The 21,061-nt window shown below is 40.7% G+C and overlaps 1 protein-coding gene across 1 annotated transcript in view; it reads left to right on the top strand.

Annotated features, from left to right (window-relative positions):
* Positions 1-21,061, top strand: part of kndc1 (kinase non-catalytic C-lobe domain containing 1) — a 39,718-nt gene that overhangs the window by 892 nt on the left and 17,765 nt on the right. Inside the window, exons 2-16 of the mRNA XM_023425942.2 lie at positions 4,350-4,548; positions 7,576-7,634; positions 9,502-9,648; positions 10,852-10,969; positions 11,045-11,184; positions 12,532-13,155; positions 13,915-14,026; positions 14,280-14,351; positions 14,474-14,535; positions 14,634-14,792; positions 16,061-16,138; positions 16,481-16,568; positions 16,901-17,093; positions 17,721-18,433; positions 19,421-19,559. Of these exons, the coding sequence (XP_023281710.1) occupies positions 4,350-4,548; positions 7,576-7,634; positions 9,502-9,648; positions 10,852-10,969; positions 11,045-11,184; positions 12,532-13,155; positions 13,915-14,026; positions 14,280-14,351; positions 14,474-14,535; positions 14,634-14,792; positions 16,061-16,138; positions 16,481-16,568; positions 16,901-17,093; positions 17,721-18,433; positions 19,421-19,559 (2,903 nt within the window). The remainder of the gene's footprint in view (positions 1-4,349; positions 4,549-7,575; positions 7,635-9,501; positions 9,649-10,851; positions 10,970-11,044; positions 11,185-12,531; positions 13,156-13,914; positions 14,027-14,279; positions 14,352-14,473; positions 14,536-14,633; positions 14,793-16,060; positions 16,139-16,480; positions 16,569-16,900; positions 17,094-17,720; positions 18,434-19,420; positions 19,560-21,061) is intronic.

Genomic DNA, 21,061 nt, shown 5'->3' with positions numbered 1-21,061 from the left:
CACACACACACACACACACACACGAAGACTTTGTCAGTTCATTACAGTACGTCAGAGTTATTATGTGTGCACCAGGTGGCAGTGGACCTGATGCCATCACTCTTCTGTCATACTGTCATACTGTCCATTTACTGTTTGTCTGACCTGCTTTGTCTCTGTAACCTCTTGCTATAACTGCTGGAAGAAGGAGGCGTTTCAGATCCTTTCCTTAAGGATAAGTACTAAGCCCTACTATAGAAGTGAAAACAAATATTTGCAGCAAAATGTATTCAAAGTATCAAAGCAAAGTTTCTTAAGTGACTGTTTTATATACAGATATGTAGAGTTGTGTAGTTGTGTGAGCATCACAAGATAAATCTGGAGGCTCTAAGATAATGAATGAGGTAGAAAAGATGAAAACAAAAGCCTCTGACATTTATTCAAGAGAAACCACCTGAGAAGTTTAAAGAAATCAGTATGTCCTGGAACAGCAAACAGCTCATAGACATCTACAGCTTGCTTCTTTGTAAGGGGGTCACAAGACAATAAGGCCATGCACTTTACTTTATAGATTCATTGCATTTTTCTGGGAAATATTCATCTGAAAAGTATCTTGTATCTGTCAGTTAAATGCAGAGGAGTGGAGGTATAAAGTAGCATAAATGGAATGCAATTTCAGGTCTGTCTTAAATCAGTAGTCAGGTGTTGCTATGTACATTAAAAGCTTTTTCAGCTTTTTCTTGCTGTAATGGTTCCTCCTGTTCACACTGGCCGTTAAGAGATCCCCTCCTAATGAGCTGGTGAGTGATAGGAGACAAAATCCACAATCCTTTTTTTCTTCTGTAAAAATATATTCCAAAGTCTATATGATGTTAATATGAGGCCTCAGCAGTGTGAGTCAGACGGAGCAAGCGGGTATCATCCAAAGTTTTTAATAAGAAAATGTCCTCTTTGTTTCCCTGCACAGTGTTAACTTGTTGAGCTGCAGTGAAGTGTTAGTGATACAATGAGGTAATTCTGTCCTCAAAACAGTAACTCTGGAAGATATCTACCTGATTTTGCTTCATCTGACTGCCGACGTGTCGTATTAACCTCAGATAAACTTTGGCATACATTTTGCAGGGAGGGAGGTCTGTGGATTTAGTTTAGTCCCTGATCTCAGATCTCTGGCTGACCAGTAAGAAAGCAAGAAAAACCTGTTTTAACAATCAATGGGCACCTGACAGTTGTTGTTAAGACAGACCTATCCTTTAATCCTTTAATACATACAGTACTGGCATGCTCTTTCACTTCTCCTCTCAGTCCCAGATTACAGACACAGGAAGAACACCACCACTAGTCTCATCAGACTGTTGGAGCTCAGAGGCAAACTTATGTAGGACAGCATATTTAACTTGAGGGGAGTGAGCGAGACTTCTAGCTTTCCCCTGCACTGTTCTCAAGGGAAACTGTCTATTTATGGGGCTGCTGCTGCTTCTGCTGCTGCTGCTTGAAATGGCACTTCCCTGCCCTGTAATTGTGCTCTACCCCACTAGATCACATCAATGTGCTTTGTTCACAATCTGCTGCAACTGTCCTGCACCTACAGGAGAGTTGAGGGAGTCACAGAGCCAAACAGATGGACACTTCTATTGCCAGTCAGAGACAATGCGGTTGTTGAATATCAAAGAGATTACAGGCGTTAAGACGTTCACAGTTAGAGTAAAAATAATTTCCTATTCAGAGATGCTCTGGTGTGGTATAAATGTCATGGAAGAAAAAATATGTCAAGTTCATGGTAATTAAAGTACTGGGTATAGTGTTAGACAGTCGCTGCTTTGTGAAGACCCCACACTGCCCACTTCCACCCTTCCGTCTGAGCCCAGGCCCATGTGTTCACATGCGAAGCGAACAGAAGATCCTGTAATGATCGGACAGTGGCGTTATGCAGCACGCCGCATGGAATCTCTGAGATCACTGCGTCTGCCCGGATAAATGGGGCCATTTGGTGATAGTGGATCACAGACGATGTAGTGTGTTAATGTGGGTATGTAGAGTCACTTCGTGTTATGAAAAGTGTGATGTAATGTACTTCGTGTACCAAATACCCTTGCTACTGAATATGATTTTTTTGCTCTTGGCATCAAAATTAGGGCACTGTTCAGGGGCATTCACTGTTTTTTTCCAAATTAAAGGTCCCATATTTTATTGTGTTTATTGTGTATTGATGTTTTGATATCCAGGGGAAGATATACTTGAGGTTTTAAATACAAAAAACCATCTCAGTGTAGTTTTACAGCTCCTTTGCCGGGGTTTGAGCTCAAGTAACACCAGTTCAATCAGCCAATCAGAAGAGAGGGTCAGAGCCTGTCTTGGAAAAACTCAGCTGTAGTGGGTTTTAAGGTTTTAAGGCTCAGTTTCTGGATACAGGCTGTGTGCATTCCTCTGTTTATTAAGCACTTTGATACTTTCACAGTGTTTTACAGCACTTTGACCTACTTTATAAACAAATTTAAAATATGGGACCCATAAGACTTCTGTATAACGAGGGACTTCCAATGGGTGCCTTAATTATTTTTAAGCCTACAATTGTCCTACAAGTGAAAATAGCATAAATGTGTCAAGAAAAAGTCTAAAGTTAGAAGTCTGTATTATAACTGTAAACAGCGTGTCCATTTATCTTGCTGTGCATTCTGCAGCACATTTTATTCTGATAGAGTGTGATAGAAAATGTGCAAAGACTTGATAAACTGTTTGTACAGAGGCAGCTCCCTCTTTTCCTCTCAGAAATGTGTTTTGCGTATTGTTCCTTCTTGTGGATGTTTGAGCTTCACTGTGCAGAATAAAGTGTGCGCAGAGTTTGACACTAAAGGCTGTTTTCACATTCATCTATTGGAGAGCGAAGGTTTCTTTTTGCTCAATTTTAATCTGAGTTTAAGACAAGAATGTACGAGCAGGACTCGCAAATTGATTTTTTATTTTCTCCCCAATTAGATTTTTTGTTTCACTTTTATGATAATGATTTCATTTTCGGGGTGTGGTTTTCCATCTTGTTACACTTTGATTTACCTCCACTCAGCTTACACCTACTGTCTCTGTCTAAAGCTGAAATAAATGTTGACTTGTAGACAAAGAGGCAGTCTCAAGGGAAGAAGACGACTTATCATTTTTCTAGGACTTTCAAGGACAAATGCAACATCTACTTTTCTCCGCTTCAAGGAGAAAGATGCCATTCTTCAGGAATGCAATCTCAAACAGCATTATGAAACATGCAGAAAAGAGAGAAGGGGAAGAGTTTCTCAGCCTTACAGTGATTATACTTCACATTTATTGCTGAACTTTTAGAGTATTCAATCAGCCTCCTGTTTGACAGTAACCATGCCATTAGCTGCAAACTTAGTGACCTGCTGCAGGAAAGTGTGGCAGTATTGCACACTGAGTTGAGTTATGAGTTGAAAGTTTGGAAAATATAGTAAATCATAATTTATTGTATTGTAAGTATTGGTATAATACAAAACTATAAAATAAAACTTGCAATTGCAATAAATAAAAATGGTAATATAATATAATATAATATATGTTCTCCAACCCCTTGAACCTTCTGCAATAAGGTCTTCACTTCAATCTTTCATGCTGCTGCTGCTACTGCTGCTATATAATTGTAGCAGTTCCCTCACCTCCACCGCAGCCTCCACCTTTAGTGTCTAGTTTCTCCAGAGTTGAGGTAGAACTCCCCGACGTCCCTCTGTGCTGCAGAGATTGACAAGGTCAAAGCCTTAATGCCAAACTGTAACTTTGCACGCGCTGTATTTACATTTTAATAAACCGGTTCCACATGAGTTAGCGGACTGAAATGAAGCTGAGTGCAGGCACACTCTCTTTAAAACTTTGATGGTGCATTCTGGTGCTCATGCTTAGGTAGGACAACATGAATGCTCTGCCTTCTGGTCCCTATTGCTGTACATTAAAATATGATATTCTGTGCAGAGACTCCTCACTAAATTAAAAGTCCTTCAAAGTAGCTGAATCATTTTATTCATATGGCTATAGACAGATTGAGTGGGAAGCTTGTAGGTTCTGTCAGGTACAGTCCTCATTAGTTAGGATGACGGTTGCAGTCTGCTTCCTATTGTTTTGAAACAACTGGATGACCAAGCTAAGTAGCTACAAGCTAAAAATGGAAAATTCGCACAAAAGGCAGGTAATTATTAAAGAGTAAAGAGAAATCCTCATTAACATTTGCCCTTACACAAGCACTAAACAAGAGCCAGAGCGCTGATACAGATCAGGCCTGCCCCTTTACGTTTTACCAAAATTCAAACAACCTAGGCTGTTTTTAATCTCAAGCGCTACATACTTGTGTGTGTGTGTGTGTGTGTGTGTGTCCACAGGAGAACGTGTCCCTGGCAGACATCCTTTCTTTGCGGGACAGCTGTTTGTCTGAGGAGGAGGTGTGGGCGGTGTGTGCAGAGTGTGCTCTGGCCCTGCAGAGCATCAGACCCTCCCACCTCTTCCATACCCTTTGTATAACGCCCGACACGCTGGCCTTCAATGCCCATGGGAATGTTTGCTTCATGGAGCAGCTCAGTGGTGAGTCTATGGCACAGATACACTGTTATTTATATATTTGTTCTATTTGGACAAGAACTCAACCACTTTCAAGACATTTTATACTCCTTGAGTTGTACTTTACTACTTTTTTCTACCTGACACGCTTTACTGTTTACTATTGCTTGCATGACATTTTGCATATTACTGTATATCCTGATATTGGATTTGACTTCCACCCATTATGTAGCCAATGGTTGGGCTGTTGAATCCTACATGCTGCTGATCAGGCGTTAGTAGACTTTTATTTTGAAACAAGGATGTGAATACATTAGAGATTTGGAAGTTTAAATATGAGGTTGTGCGTTAACAGCTTAAACTGTTTGAAGCCACCTTTTTCTCCTCAGTGATTTTTTGCCCTGATCTAAATCGGTTTCAGTTTGCTAATTCCTGCTTGAAAACACGCTCTCAGTGACACAGTGGATCTGTGTGCAGGGCTGCTCTGATTTGAACACGAGACATCTTCCTCCTTCACAGTCCTGCACATCAAACAGAAAGACAGATTTATCCTCTCAGGAGTTATTATCCCTCTTTCTAGTCTCCAATCTTTTTGTCATTCCTTCTCCTCTGCTGTTGTCATTCTTTCTCTATCTCATTCTCTACCTCCACAATAACACACACACACACTCAACACACACACACTCATGTATGCATGCACACACACACACACACACACACACACGCACACACAGTATTGCACGCACTTGTTCCAAGCCCTGATGCCAAATGTCAGAAATTGATAAGCATTGATTAGAAGAGCAGTGTTAGAGTTTGCCAGGGGGATTGTTGTTGTGGTAACAGCTCGGTTAACCTATCAGCAGTCAACCTGCGCTGCTCACACACACACACACACACACACACACACACACACACACACACACATATAGTCAAACACATTACACAGCCAGCATGGTATCCTTTTGAGTGTTGTATCCATTTTGTATCTCTACAAAGATCTTTAGTAACAGAGACACCATGAAGCGATGTTTTGATTACTCTGTCAGCTAAAATCCTCCACTGGCTCATTTGTTGTCCTGCTCTATTGGATATTGTTCACTCCTTTGGCTATGATTCATCCTGTAGACAGAGAAAGGAGCCGCGTTGCCCACATTAACTTTCTCGTGTTGCTGAACACATCCTGAACACAGTGCATGTGTATCATTAATCACAACACTACGCTCTCTGCTTCACTCGCTGCGCAGTTTCCTGTTGATTCCGTCTAATTGAGCTCTTTGTGCGATACCGGTGAAATCTCAAGCTGACGCACACTTCGCCAGCCAATCCCGTGCTCCCACACAAACCCTGTCCCTGCCATGCTGCATAATAGAGTGACCTTGAGGAGCTGTAGTCATGAATCTCAGTGAGAATAGCTGTTGCCACAGTGACTCATCAATAGGGTTCATTTCAGCTAATTAATTACTGCAGTAATAACAGGAAGGCAGTTGTACGTGACTGTGGGTGATGTGGTAGCGCCAAAGCTACCGGCCAGAGAAGCAAAATGTCCTCTAATGGTTTTAATACCACGTTGACCAAGAAGAGCTGCTAATTTTCCCAGGAGGTTCCGCAGTGCAAACTGTTCCATTTGTGATAAAACAGGACTGACTGTGCTCTCTATAATCAGCCCATTTGGAGAGAGTGTGATATTGCTCAGCTCATACTGCCTGTTGTGCTAAAATGCTGTAGGCATACATGACTCACCAAGCTCTCACCATCACCCTGGAGGCAGCTGCGTCACTGACAACGGCTGTCTTTTTTCCCCCTCTCTTATTCACTGCCTATTTCACCGGGTTACAGTTCTTCCCGACCTCAAAGACGTTAAATGCCTCGTCCTCCTTTTGTTCTCCTGTCTGTCCCTTTCCTCCTTCGTGTTTGTTTGAACTGTCGACGTCTTTGAGAGGACAGAAGGAAAAACAGGGGAGAGTAGGAGATGAAAAAGCAAGGGAGGGGAGGGCAGGAAAGAGGTGAGGAGAGAATAGGAAAGAGAAGGCGAGGGCAAAGCAAAGGGAGGAGGAAAGTAAAGGATTGAAATGAAAGGAGAGGAGAGGGATGAGAAGGAAAGGAAAAGGGGAAGGATGGGTGAGTAACAGAAAGTAAAAAGACTGAGGAGGAGGTCAGTTGAAGCAAGTGAGGAGGAAAGGAAAGACTAGGACAGGAAGGGGAAGGAAATGAAATGGAAGAGAGAAGAGGAAAAGAAAGGAAAGAAAGAGGACAGTAACAGAAAGAGGTGAGAAAGGAAAGAGGAGAGGAAATATATGGAAAGCGAGGAGAGTCAAGGAATAAGAAGATTAGATGAAAAGTGCTGAGGAGGAGAGGGAGTTAAAGTGCAGAAGAGAGGAAAGGAAAGGAAAGGAAAGGAGTGGACAGGACGGGAGAGGAGGGGAGCGCAGAGAAATGGAGATTAGCCTCACTCAGTACACCTGCGCAAGGATAGCATGGCTCTAGCAGACAAACCCAGATCCGTCATGACCCACTTTACTAGTTTCCTTCTGCTCCTCTAACTCCGGGTTCAACCTCTCTCTCCCTCTGTCTCCATACGCATCCATGAGTCCATGAGTCCAGCTGAGGGAGTGTTGGGTGTGTTTACAGTGATGTTTTCATGTATCTGTGTGTCTTGCTTATAGCCAGTGTGAACACTGGCCTATTTTAGGAGGAGGAAGACGCTGCACCGCTCCTGTGCGGCTGCTTCAGCTTCTGATCTGCAGATAGCTGCTGTCTTGTTTGTCAGGGATTATCTCTGACACATGAATTATGCAAATAAAGGGAAAACGGCTGCACTAGCTCACTGGACTGTTGTGGTTCAGCATGGATACATATTCCTCTGATTTGCATCTCATTACAGTGGATCCTTAGCAAGTGGGTTACCGTACAGAACTGACATGGCTGTACAACAGAGTGTTCACATCAAATGGCAAATGCACCGTTTGTTCCCGTTTGATGACATTGTGATGTATGTGTTGCGTTTCAGACAAGTTTAATGGAGCGGTTAATTGGTGTGTTTTTCACCTGCAGATGATCCAGAAGGCTCCTTTGTGCCTCCTGAGTTTGACAACACAGGCAGCACGTTTGAGGTGAGAAATTCTGAATCTTCTTACAGATTTGAATCTGATCACAGTTGGACTCTGTCGGTCGCACACAGTCACACAGACGGACACCGTGTCTGTGTTTGCTGAGGGAGCGGAGAGCGTTGCTTGTTCTGTTTCCTCACCTAAGATTCCCCACACAAACCAGCAGCCACTCAGCTACGAGGTCATCTGTCATCTCTGTCATCATGTGATAAAGTGAAATAGGAGGCAGCACTCGAACAGTACACAAGAGACAAGGTCATGGCTTAAAGGATGATTCCAGTTTATTACAACACAGCCACTTTATTTGGCACACCTGTACAGTGCTGTACATTCTACCTTTACGAAGTTTGTAATGTTCCGTTTTTGGTGACACCGTCGGAATGTGTAACTTCAATTCAATTCAAAATATATTATATTATATTATATTATATATATACTATACTATGTAACGGAGGCAGTCATTAAAGGTAGTGTCGTGTGGGTGTTTCTAACTTTTTTTCTTCTGTATTTAGATACATGACGAGGGTAGAATACTAGAAACACCTCTCAATATAATGTGGTTCAGTAAGACACTTCCTCTCAACGCTAAAACATGTTTGAATCAACACCTCTCTGACAGTGTCAGAAAACTGAACATTATACACATCATAAAAGATCAGGTGTTTCGGATTCCATTCATTTGTACAGGTCTAACTAATGGGTAGACCCTGAGTGTATATATAGCTAAGAGGGGGCATTTTCTTGGGTTTGTTTTATTCATTTTTATCAAGTTTATTGAATATGTGGCACAGTGCTTTCAACTACAAGAGGTGTTAACATGGGAAATAAAACACGAGTCAGTCATTTTAGATCCTATACAACCTGTCTGATCATCTGACTGCTCATGTTTGTTGCCATGTCTGACCTCTCTTAAGAGACTGGCCATATTCCCATTGTTACTGTAACTAATAGAAACAATGGGAATAGCTCAAATTAAGATCCCAGGTTAAATACGCCTGAATTATCCTTTAAACATCACCCCTTTGAATCTAATGACAGACTGGCATGATAGTTGTTCATTGGCCTGAGGCTTCAACTCATTTTAATGGAGCTGTGTATAGACATACATCATAAGACAGAATATACCTGCAGCTCCAGGTACGATCCATGTGTCTGCCTACTGTATATGTATTGGTCTTTCATGCTGCAATTCTTCCACTGGATCTTTTTCTGTAGTATAAGTTTCATCATTGTGGGTTTAATGAATCTTCAAATAAATTATTTATGATCTTAAACTATTACTGAGAAGGTCTCTGTTCTGCCCTCTCATTGTTCTCACCATCACATGAATAAATGTACAGTAGACTCAATTCAACTGAATTCCAAAATAAACTTTTCATTCTAATTTTGCTGTCTGTCATAATACACTAAATTCCTGACAAAAAAACAAACATCTCCTTCACTCCTCTGATGTTTTTCCCCAAGTGTGTTTTATCTCAAGGGAGGTTTTACACACTGCCAGAGTAAAAGCATAAGCAAAACAGGAGTTAAGGCCAGCTGAGTATTTACTCTTCTATTTTTAGCAAATAAATATGGGTACAGCCCACTTCAGCAGTCGGGAGTGATCGTTACGTCTCGGGTTTTAAGTCAAAAGCACCTGGTTCAAATCCGCTGCTGGCAGAGAGCTGACCATAATATCTACTGTCAGTGTAGCAAAGCAAAACAAAAGCTCCATCATAAATACATACAATACATGACAATTACTGCCCAGAATGGTGAGAGGATCCTGTATTTTTTTTATTTAGCCTTTTTCTGCACTCGGTGTATATTCACAGTTGCAGCTGCTTCCTGATGATGATAGTGTTTTTGTGTCCTCCATCCCCGGCTACAGGGCCATGTTTACTCTCTGGGCTCTACGCTTTCTGCTGCACTGAACTTCGTCATTGAGCCGGAGCTAGAGGCGGAACTGGGAGAAGAAATCCAGAAGCTGTTGGAGCAGATGCAGGAGGAGAAGCCCGAGGACAGGCCGTTGCTGCAGGTATAAAAACCTTGCTGACTCTTCTCTACTGCTAGAATGATTTATCGATCATGGTTTCACCACCGTGAGACAGGCGTGGAATAATTACAGATTTCACTTGAGCAACTGTGTTGTCGTGATATCCAGATGAAAAGAAGTACAATGTCTGAAGTTACGAGTGTTTAGTTAAGTGTTAAGTTAGGTTCATTTCAATGCTAATGCAAAATTAGCATGATTTGTTTGACCTTTAGGGATTTAAAAAATACTAACTTTCGAGGTAAAATTAGAGAGTAAGACATGAAAAATGAAATAAATGTTAACGAAAAACAAGAACAGGCATAAAACATGATGAAATAGACACAAAGGGAAATAAATTCATGCTGTTTTAGAGTCGTCTTAACTGAAGAGAGATGGATGGTGATTGCACAGCTGCATGTGTGGTCAGTGTGACATAACAAGTCGTAAAACATATCCCAGTACAGTGCTACGTCCCCGGTCCTTTACAGTCACAAGTGCAATCAGATTGGTCCTTCAGGAGGAATAATTATGTTTACAGTAATTATAACTGTAGCCTTTTTTTCTCTTATGATTAATTGGCAGTGCATATAGTCAGTCATATGTCAGTCAGTCAGTCAGTGCTCTTGAGCAGCATCAAGTGGAAATGGTGCGTCAGTGCAAATGACAGAAGTCCATTCACTTTCAGTCTGTCACCACTTAAACTTTAACAGCAGGGCAAAACAAAAGTACAATACTAAATAAGTAATAAAATATATTTTTGAATTAGTTGATAATGATCATCATAATAGTAATAATAATAATAATAAAAAAAGGATTTATATAAGACCTTTCAGAGAGCTCAGAAAATCCTCAGCCACAAAAAATAAAATGAAAAACAAGTTATACTTGTAGGACGTGATAGATTGGAACTTGACTTGAAAATATGTGAATCCAAAAGTGTTTTGATAATAACTTTTCCTCACAGAGAAGTTATAGAGAGCTGAAGTCATGATGTTATGTGCAGGCTCTTGGCTTCTGCAACTCTGTGTAATCTCTGATTCAGCAGCTCTTTCATTCGTCTTTTTGAAAAAAAAAATGCAACATGTTACTGAGGTTTACTTTTACTTTCTTAAAACAAGACAAGTATTGGCAAAAGTAGAACATAAGCATTATGTCTTCTGTGTCTTTCTTGTGGATTGCAAACCTGCAAGTGTAATTCTCCCTCAGGACATCGTGTCTCTGGCTGAAGCTCGGCTGTCTCACACCTCCTCCGCTGCTGTGTGCCGAAAGCTGTCTTCTGTCGGGCGACGGGTGCTTTCCATTGAATCAGTTTCAACATTTCAAGGTCATTTTTATCTCTTTAGACATGTCACTGATTGGTGTCTGCTGGGTACTACATGCCGTCTTTGTATATCCACAGATGGGCAGGAAGGCTCCTGGGAGGCAAGATGGCAGCATCCCAAACCCAGATGTCTGCTCAGAAGACTGAGCTCAGATGATAATACCAAAGACCTGTGCAGTGAAAATTCTGTGAAGGCAAATAGTCTGTCCAGGCAGCAGGTATGTGACGGTGTGTAGCTGCAAACATTCTCAGGAAGCTGCTGCTCTGGATGAACAAATAATTGAAGCACAACAGAATTGGGAAGCAAACAGTAGTTAGCCTTGCTCGCCCTCCGGTGCTCGCCGACAGCTGTGTATGGGTCTCCCATTTTCAAAATCAAGGATGAACGTTCAAAGGAAGGGGGTGGAAAAAACATCGCTACAATGTCACAACAGCTTGTACATGGATATTTTCATTATTAAAAAATAAACCAACATAAATTAGAAACCAGTAATAGTACTGTTAAGAGGTAAAAATTGTATGTGGAACTCACATCAACCAAACCTTTTAACAACACTCACAATGATAGATGTCTGTCAGCTCTATTTAATGTGACACATGGAATTCCAGGGGGACGAGAGGCGGTGATATCGCTAACCGAGATCACACAAAACTGGCTCATGCAGGTTGTGGAAAATGACTGTGTGTCTCAAACCAGCAACAGGAAGCATGGGTTAAGAGCAAAGAAGCTCCCCCTTGTAATATTAGCATTAAAAAAAGTAACAATAGGATATATACTTGCTGCTTTTTACCTGTTTAAGCTCTGAAATTGCCTCATTCTTGATTTGAGTAACATTTGCATTTTTTAATATGAATATACCAGACACTGAAAATATGCTAATGTCTTATTATTAGATGTCATAATAATAGATGCAGTGCCAGTGGGATTTAGAAGTTTTATCTATCAACATGTAAAGACACCGTTCACACCCTGTCATGGTCTGTTTTTTTAACAACACAATGCATGTTTCACACTGAAACTCAAACTGATCACGGCTTTGATCACAGAGCCTAACAAACTTTTGCACTTTTTCCTTAAACCGGCTCAAAACAAGCATTAACAGAATGGGCTGCCTTATCTTAAAATCTTCTAAACTACTCACCACCTTATTAAAAGCCAGAGTCAGACCTAATCTCTTGTTACTAATGGCCAATTTTGCTAATTTTGAAGAGGAGGTTTCTGTCTTTAGATACTGATAATTTTCCACCCATTACTTTTGCCATTTCAAGACATTATAGCACAAAAGCAACTCATGTTGATGTCCCCATTAGCTCTCAGACATTTCATTTCATTCTCAACGCCGCACGTAACTGTGACATTGTTTGGGAACCCGTCTATATAATGTAAATAAGCAGTGGCCTCCAACAGCCCTTGAAAGCATAAGATATAATAAGTTAAAAAAATTGACCAAGGTTCTTTAATTTCTGCTTCACTTTTGCAATTATCTGAACTCTAATCTGTTTTACACCCACTGATGTATAATTAAGAGAAACAAATGACTGAATGCTGTAAATGTAATCTGCAGGTGTGTGCGGGCTGGGACTCCTCTCTCTGGGCTGAGGATATGGACAACAGTGAAGGAGACGGCATGATCCTGGCAGACGAGATGGACTGCAGGTCCCACAACAGCTCCCCAGTGAGGAGGAGAGCCCAGCAGAGGCTGAACAGGGTGAGGGGGGCTCTCAACCGCTCCTGCTCTGTCCCGGACTCCAACAACCCCCCCTGTCTTTCCCCTCCACCACACGGAGATATCAGTATACCGGTGTCAGACCTCACTGAGATAGGAGCAGACGAACACTCGAGCTGCAAGTCTATGTGGAGTAACAGACTTCAAAGGCTGAACCGGGGCAGGTCGTGTGAATCTTACCCTCATAGTAGCACTGAGGATTATGTGAACTCAGTTGTGGACAACCAGATGTCACAAGAGAACAAGGATGCTGCAGAGACTTTGTGCAGTGGAGAAACAGAGAGTCAGGAGTGCCACGAAAGTGAATCTGAATGTATCCAGGATTTAGCATCTTCCTGTCAGGACCTGGAAATGGACCAGGACTCTTCTGGGGACCAGCGCTCATCGAACAACAGCCTCTACATTCCTAATAACCACATGACCAAAAGCATGCTGTGCCTGAATGAAGAATCTCAGGATGAGGTTAGCCAGTGCAGTTGCATCTTAGATTTAATCACAGTTATGTCTGGTGCTGTTATAGAAGTCCACAAGAGAACTGGCTGCCTGTCAATAAGAGCAGCTTATGAAAGAGAAAGATTGAAACATGAAGAAGGTTTTTATGGTGGGGATGTAGGTCAGCGCAGAAATAGGAAGAGTTGGATTAAAATAATCTTCAGGTCCATGTTTTCCACAGCATCTCACAGTCTTCATCAGCAGATGGAATTTGCTCCATGTCAACATGTGACCTAAGTATAAAACCAGTAATGTGACAATTGGTCTTTTGGTAGGGAGACCAAGTTCTGGAAAAAAAAAAAAGGTAGCAAGTGGGCCTTGTGCTAAGTTTGTCTTCTGTTTCCTCTAACATCTGCCAGGACGTACACAGTATTAATGAAAGGAGACATACAGGGTGTTAGCTTAATGAAACGTCTGTAACATACTCACTTACACATCTCTTTTTGTCAGAACAGTTACTCAGAACCTTTACATGACTCTTCTGTATGAATACATTTATTGAGTTACTAGTTGAGTTTGAGACTAAAGTATTCCGTCTCGAGAGACAGAGTAGTCACATAGGTATTCAGCAGTAATAGGCCAAAGTGACACACACAAGTAGATTTCGAAAAAAATCAGGTAAGGGATCACTTCAGGTCGGGTTAATCGGGCCTCAGATACCAGCTGAAGCTTTTAAGTCTGTCACTCATGTGTTTTTAAGTCTGGATTTGTTCTGTATCTTATATCCAGTGGATCTCTCTAAGAGAGTTACTTACTCGTGGACGGAGGCTGACGGTTAATGAGCTGTGGGCTCTGTGTTTTACCTGTCTGTCCTCACTGCAGACCTACATTGACTTTCCAGGTGATTTTACCCACTTCTTGCATGAAACCAGTATTTAAGAACTTAATATTAAGCACAGTCCCATATTGTATGAGAGCACACGTTATTTTTATTTATTTTTTATCATTTTTCATTTTTGCTGTTCATTTATAACCAGCTGTTACGATAATGATGGGAGATACCAGAAGAAAGAAAAAGGGAATGAAAAAAATATTCAAATTATGCTGCATGTTTGTCACAATTCTTTGCAGCTGATTTCTTTCTTTTCCATCAGCGTATTTATGCCTTGACACGTTGTACGTGGGCTGCGAGGGTGAGGTGCTTTTCTTGAAGCCTAAAAACATAGGTAGGTTTACTTCCTTGCTTTTCTTAATCTTTACTTACAGAATAGATTGCTGAAGTATATGGGGCAACAGTGTCTGGAGGCTTTTGTTGACTTTAATAACTGACATTCAGAATTCTTTGCAGGACCCCTAGATGAATTTTATCTTGCTCCCGAATATCAAGAACATGGCATTGTGACTGAAAAGGTCTGTCCGTCTGAGCTTCTTTCTTTAATTCATTTTCATCAGTCGTTTGCATTGGTTGTAAGGTTTTCTGCTCTCTCCTCTGTTCTGTCTTGGCTCAGGTTTGTGTGTACGGGGTTGCTGCTATTCTCTGGGCCACAGCCAAGTTCAGTTTATCCCCCAATCAAAAACTGGCGATGCCTCGCAAACTAAAGAGACTGCTCCTGGAGATGGCAAAGAGGACACCCATTGAGAGACCTACCATCATTATGGCTAAGAAGGTATTATTATTTCAACATTTTCTTGAAAAGAATGCATTGCTCATTCAATCTACCACTTTACTTTGGCAATTTTTTACTTTTTTTTTTCTTCTGCCAGCCTGATGTATTTATCACCGAGGCTCTCTGTCTGACACTGCATGCTTCACATGTGGCCTCCCATATTATTCCATTTTCTTCCTCAGACGCAAAGCTCTGCTATTTGCAATTCCCCACTGCACCGGCCTGAAATTGATCCTGTGTCATCCCATTACTTTTCTCATTCCAGTGTTCCCACTGATCTCTCAGACTTAAGCAGCCCCATCAACAATATCACAGTTTTCAGCTGCCTGTTCTTAGATATATAGCAGTGGGATTTAAATTTGTAAAAAAAAAAAAAAAAGTGTACAACTAAATTACAAGAGAAAAATGAAAGCTTTACTTTTTGATGAATATCGATTAATCCTTTTCTCATTGATAATTTTATTACAAAACAGAAACTGGGTTGTGGTGTCTTCGACAATTACCTCTTCCGTCAGGATCCCATAACAGGACGTCTTTCTTTAGTGAACATGACAATCATTACCTGCTAAGCATCAGCATGTTAGCATTACCACTGTGAGCATGTTAACATGCTGATGTTAGCATTTTGCTCAAAGCGCTAAATACTGCCTAAACACAGCCTGGCAGAGCTGTTAGCATGGCTGTCGGCTAGTCCTGTTAATTCTGTGAGGAAGGACCTGTCAATTAATCACTTCCTATAGAAAAATAACTCTTAGAAAAAGCTCATTTTGACCCCAAATTGTTTTAATTTTCTTCTTATTTCTTTTTATTTGTTTTGTTTTGTTTTATTTTGAGTCATTTTATTTTATTGTTCTGTGTCTGTCTTATTGTAGACACATAATTTGAATTAATATTGACTTACGTATATGAAAAGTTCTCTATCAATAAACCCTGATTAGATTTCCATATCAGTGTGCAAATAACACAACTTCAGAGAGGCATGTACAAACAGGCAAATCCTTTTTAGAAGAAAAACCACTTGTAATTTAAATATAGAGAATCCAGGTTGTAAAAGTACCATGTCATTTTTTCATTGAAGGACTCTCCGACAAAAATACTATCATTTACCTTTATTGTTATGCTGTCAGTCATTTCTTTTGAAAGAAGCTGTTAGTTTAAGAAACAATGGGTGTTTTGATTAGTGAATTCATTATGACATTATTGGTGTCTGTGAGTGTTCTGCATTGTTATTGTTGTTATCATATTGTTTTTATGTGGATCTGTTCCAGAGCTGTCGTGACTACTTATCACATCAAGGGACAGATGCTGAGACTGTGTGGAACAACCTCATCAGCAGAGTTCACCCGGTAAACCCTCCTTTGTTTCACACCACAGATACAATTAAACCTCTGTGTCTTCATCTTAAATCCCAGAATCAGTCAGTTTGTTCTGTCTGTTCGGTCATCCTCTTGTTTTGTCTCACTTCAAAATAGATTGTCTCTCTATTATCATTATTATTATTGTTTTCTTGATTGGTCAGTTATTAGTGAAGAGGCAGGTTTGACAGAAAGGCAGGTTTGTAAGAAAGGTCCGTGGCTGCATTCAAAGCATGGATGTTGTGGTTACGTGACATGTGCTGTTACTACTCGACCCCCACAGTGTTCTCGGTTCTTTACTTATTGTAATGAATCAATTCTATTGTCTTTCAGCCAGTCTCAAAATCCACAGATGCAGAAGATTTGAGTGCAACCGAAACTCATCACAGCTCATGTGAAGAGTCTGAACAAAACAACAGTGGTAGGACAGCTTCGCTTTAGTATGGATGACCCTCATGCAATATAGTTTTCCTTGAAATGTACAATATATTATACACGAAATGTGACAAATATTAAGAAGACCCTTTGACTAGCGATATGTCTTTCTCACAAATGCCATTTCTTTTACGTCTCACATTCCTGACTGAGGGGGAATTCCTTAAAAAAACTAAAAGGTATCATGGCTTTTAACTTGGATCACGCCACAGTAGCAGGTGTTCCTAATATTTTACACATTTTGTGTAATTTACAGACGTGCATTGCATGAGACAATATCACTGATATTGTATCTGGCATTTTTGTAACTGTGTGTAGGCTTTGTGCCCATGGCCACTGAGAGCCGACTGGCTCCTGTGCCTGGCCCTGTTCCCCACAGCTATCCAGTCAGCAAGGAACTCCAACTCCCAGAGGCCTTCACTTCCACTGCCACACACTTCACCCCCATCATCCTGACCAATGAAAGGGACTCAGAGGAGGAGAGCCAAAATCTTGGAGCTGCCATTGAAGGGTGCGATGTTATTATCACTGTAATACTGACGCATCTTTTTAAAAAGCAATTTGTAGGATAAAAGTCATAAAATTTAAATGTAATAGTTTTACATTTTGGGAAATAGACTTTTTTGCTTTTTTGCTGAGAGTTAGATGTGAAGTGGGTTAGCTTATCTTAGCACAAAAACAGTGTGGGACCAGCAGCCTGGCTCTGTACAAAGATTAAACAAATCCACTTTCCCACACCTTTAATGCTCTCTAACCACACCTCCCCATGACTTCACACACATGTGCAAATGACATGAAATAATTTACTGATACAGCTCTTCTAAAACATTTTACTGGACTGAATGTATAGAATTTTGATTATACAAAGAGTCATTATGTATTTATTGTTATTTTGTAATGACTGTGTATGGGAAACACCCTCTTTGGGCAGGTGTGTATCATGTGATCCTGCAGTACTGAATGAGCCCACTATATATATATATATATATATGGCATAGTGTATGTGTACAGATAGATAGATAGATAGATAGATAAATAGATAGATGGATAGATATAGCAAAACAAATAAGCATATTCCCAGGAATGTTGAAGAATTTCTAATAAATAAAATGCTTATTAGTGATTGTTTGTTTTACAGGACTGAGGATGGATTCACAAAAATCAGTGAACACATCGAGGAAAGGGATGTTGATTTCCCCTCACACTCTGAGTACCCACATCCTGCACAGACTGAACCCAAGCTACACATAGAGGAGTCGCCTGTTAGTCAGGCAATAACTACAACTGCTACAACTTCCAGTGACAAGATACTGGTTAACTCTTCTTCTACACTCCCTGATGTTTCCTGTCGTGAAGTGTCTCTTCCTCGACCATTATCCTCTAACCTTAATGGTTGTGGTGTCTTCAACAATTACCTCTTCCGTCAGGATCCCATAACAGGACGTCTTTCTTTAGTGCCTGTGCAGGTCAGGGCCCCTGAGTCTCTCCTCGGGTTAGATATAAATCTCTCGCTGGTCCCACAGCCTTTGCAAGAACTAATCACAGTTCCAGAGAACGTTGAAGGTCCCTTTATTAACTGTCTGAATGTGCCTGTGAGGCCTGAAGCTCAGGAATATGGCCCACCATCATATTTCAATTCTAGCTCCATCATTTCTAACAGCCACCTGGAGCACAGTGTGCCCAGAACTCACATTGGACAAACAAATCCAGGAATGCAAGGTGAGAACCAGTCTCCCTCAGAGTCAACCCCCTCCAAAGTCCACCCTGCCTTAAAGGAGGTGATTGACCTGCTGAAGGGAGAGTTTTCACTTAATGGCTATCTGAATAATGGAAGTGAGGACATCGCCATGGGTATGTATCTTTACCATGCAACATCATTTTATTTTTGCTTCATTTGCTTTACACGACAACATCATGTATTACATTCTTATCATAATCTTCCTATGAGCCTGATTATGTACATGCAATGCATATGTTCATGCAAAAATAACATGACGAAGACCAACTTCTGCTGCTGAGATCATGTGATTTCCTGTCAACTGTGCAGGTAACTTTTGAAGTGGTTAGCTAAAAGGAATAGACAAAAGACTGAAATAAATAAAAGTAATGAATGAACAGTTCAAATTGTCAGCTTAAAGTGGCATGAATACAAACTTGACCTAAATACTGACAGTTCAAAAAATATTGTAACAACATATACTTTTACCTAATCAACAATGTTAAACAACATCCTGTTTAAAATAAGTTAGTGAACACATTTAGGACATGACAGGTGGTCACGGGTGGTGGTGTTGATAAAGGGTTACTTCAGTTCATCTGAGAGAGGCTGTGAGGACAGCCTGGGTTCACTGGGTCTAAGGAGATTCCAAGACGATCTTCACAAAATTGTTTAATGTACCACCATGGTTATTTTAACATGCCTCCTCAGAACATCTAGGGAACATTAAAATAATGTTCTGTGTATCTGGTTGATATTTTGGGCTTTTTACACAATTTTTTTTACACACATACAGCTCTCCTCTCTGATAGCGGACTGAGCTGTTGGGATGCCCCTGGGTGGAGAGGAACAGATAAAGCTCTATCTTGTCTCACTGTATCATTGACGTCAGAATATGCCAGTGGATGGCAGAAGTGAACTAGACAGCTGCAGTGTCACAGAGAACAGTCACCCCTATGTCTAAGTGGGTTAAAAATCAGCACAATGTTGCTTTATTACCAGATAACACCTTCAGTGCAGGCATGTTTGAATAAAACAACAAAGCAATGACCTGCTCCATCACCTTGTCTTCAGTTGTTCAGACATATTCATTTGAAAATCAACTTTTTGTCTCTTCCGAGGGGAGTACATCTTCTCTTTGAAGGACCTCCAGTACCACACGTTCGCCAGTGTTGTGAAGGAGAGGTTCAGTGATGTGTACTGGGAAGAAGACTTGCTGGGTGTTTTACACTGCCTGGTCAACTACAGCCCATCCACACCGTGAGTCGGACTTCAGACACTTGTGTCTTTTTCTTTTTGAATTAACTGCATGTTAAAAAACAAAATATATTCATCAATTGGTACTAGACAAAAGAAAATAAATTCATTGTAGCCAGCAGACTGAGATTTCTACTTGTGCCACCAGCTGTACATCCTCATGAAGTGATACACAAATGAGTACTTCATAATAAGGGGGCACATGCTTCAATAATGTGTAAATAAGGAATAGCTCAATGATTTATTTACAATAATTAAAGGTCCGATATTGTATAAAGTGAGATTCCCCTGTTTTTTAGGTTGTAAAGCAGTTGTTGGTTCTATATTAATACTGTAAAAGCATCAAAATGCTCAGTCCACAGAGAAATGCACACAGCCTGCATTCAGAAACTGAGCCTTAAAATGAGCTGTCAGGACTTCCTCCAAATATGTTTGTGTTTTACCTGGAAACTGCTATATTTTTAATCCATCACTCGGAAAACAGTCAGCCAATCAGAAGAGAGGCTCAGAGCAGATTTCAATGATTCAATTACCTATTGTTGCAAGTGCTCCAAAGAGAAGCCTGAGAAAGGAGATGTAAAACTACACTGAGCTGGTTTTTATTACTTAAAACCACAAATATATCTTCTTATGGATCAACGCTTGAAATAAAACCCCGGAAAGTATAAAATATGGGACCTTTAAGTGAAAGCAAAATTCAAAAATCAATAAACTGTAATTATTGGGCAACCAACACAGGTCTTTCAGAACAGAGTCAGTGCTGTGGAAATTATGTATTTCACACTGTACTTCTACATCAAAATCGACCACCTAACACCTCAACAACACTATTTTTTGCTGTTATTCCATTCGTCTTATCGTTTCTTGCCACAGTACCACAGCTTCAATGACTGACTCAATCACAGCACAGTTCAAAGACTCTGAAAGAAGTTTTTAATCCTTTAATTAAGTGAGTGTTTTTTGAGGGGGTGGGTTGATGAATCAAATCGCCCCAATTGGCCTACATTATGAATTAAAGACATTACCAGAGGTGTGAAAATGATTATCATGACTCGAGGAAAGAAATCTGTCCACAGCACAACAGCCAGTGCGTCTGTCTAAACAGTAAGATACCCGTTCAGATGTTTAATTTATTCTTAAGTGGCTTCTGAAGAACACACACACAGATTGATGTAGTCCTCACATGAACATGACCTCTCCTCCCCTGCACACTCACAGTTCGTATACATGTGCACACCATTACAAAGCATTCAAATGAGCATTCAAATGAGCATTAATGCAACATGCGCTTCATAAATAAACGTCCGCCAGCAGCTTAAATGGTCCCTATGGCAACAGCTTTGCAGTATCTGTGTTGTGCTGTGGAGAATACCTGGCAACACTGGAGATACATGTAAAGCCTCATCTGCTTTGTTACTGATATGCTGACAAGTAGCCCTGGGAGGGGTGGTTGGTTGGAAGTGTGTGTGTGTGTGTGTGTGTGTGTGTGGGGAGGGGGGAGATCA

This window comes from Seriola lalandi, unplaced genomic scaffold (assembly GCF_002814215.2).
Source record: "Seriola lalandi dorsalis isolate HSWRI2012SDOR001 ecotype SW California unplaced genomic scaffold, Sedor1 jcf7180002054795, whole genome shotgun sequence".
NCBI classification, from domain to species: domain Eukaryota; kingdom Metazoa; phylum Chordata; class Actinopteri; order Carangiformes; family Carangidae; genus Seriola; species Seriola lalandi.
The sequence above is the reverse complement of the archived record's forward strand: the minus strand, read 5'-3'. Positions and strand labels throughout refer to the sequence as shown.